This window comes from Condylura cristata, unplaced genomic scaffold (assembly GCF_000260355.1).
Source record: "Condylura cristata isolate star-nosed mole 26May11 unplaced genomic scaffold, ConCri1.0 scaffold00071, whole genome shotgun sequence".
Lineage (NCBI taxonomy): Eukaryota > Metazoa > Chordata > Mammalia > Eulipotyphla > Talpidae > Condylura > Condylura cristata.
Window position 1 is genome coordinate 333,275 of NW_004567172.1, and position 1,007 is coordinate 334,281.

The 1,007-nt window shown below is 50.5% G+C and overlaps 1 protein-coding gene across 1 annotated transcript in view; it reads left to right on the top strand.

Annotated features, from left to right (window-relative positions):
• The first annotated feature begins 864 nt into the window (after nucleotides 1–864).
• The window catches only part of LYPD8 (LY6/PLAUR domain containing 8), a 32,996-nt gene continuing 32,853 nt past the window's right edge, over nucleotides 865–1,007 (top strand). The window contains 1 exon segment of the mRNA XM_012734785.1: nucleotides 865–895. Coding sequence (XP_012590239.1) covers nucleotides 865–895 — 31 coding nt within the window.

Below are 1,007 nucleotides of genomic sequence, written 5' to 3' on the forward strand. Positions count from 1 at the left end.
CCCTGGAGACATCAGCATATGTCTCACCTACCTCCAAGGTCCAACACGCACTAAGTTGTGTTCAGTATCTCATTTGGCTACGCACAGAACACCTTTTTGTCAGACATATCCGCAGCCATACACGGCTACCTGGTCCCTTGTCTGCAGGTAATAACCTAGCTGATAAAAATACCCATATTTGTCTTAATGCTCATGCCTCAGACCTGCATGACAAATTTCATCTCAATGCACGTTCCCTTCAACACCATACTCAGTGCACACGAGAAGCAGCACAGGCTATTACAACCTCCTGCCCCTGCTGTGCCCCCTTTTTGCACGGCCCTACGCTCGGAGTTAATCCACGTGGCTTGCGCCCGAATCACCTATGGCAGATGGACGTCACACATATACCTGCTGCAGGATGGCTAAAGTTCGCCCATGTCACGGTAGACACCTTTTCGGGCATCACTTTCGCATCATTACACGTTGGCGAACGTACTAAAGATGCTATAGCACACTGTTTGTCGGCCTTCGCCTACATGGGCAAGCCGCAAACCATAAAAACTGATAATGGCCCCACATATACCAGTAAAAAATTAGCTTCCTTTTGCCAATATTATGGCATTTCCCACAAAACAGGGATCCCTTATAATCCATGGGCCAGGCCATTGTGGAAAGGGCCAACCAGACACTCAAACAATATTTTCAAAAAATAAAAAGGGGGGGGGAGTATGCCCTCTCCCCGACCACCCAGCTGTCCACCATCCTCTTTATTCTCAATTTTTTGACCATGGACTAGGAAGGGCGGTCGCCCATGGAACGCCACACGTATGCTAGATCACATGACCTTGGTTGGGTCCGGTGGAAGGACCTGCAATCCGGGCGATGGATGGACCCTACTCCTATGTTGGCAAAGGTGAGGGGGGCAGTGTGTGTTTTTCCCCCAGGGGCAGACAAACCTATCTGGGTTCCGGAACGCTGCGTATGACCAGTGAACCAGGATGCGGAGCCTGGCACTTCCCCTGCTG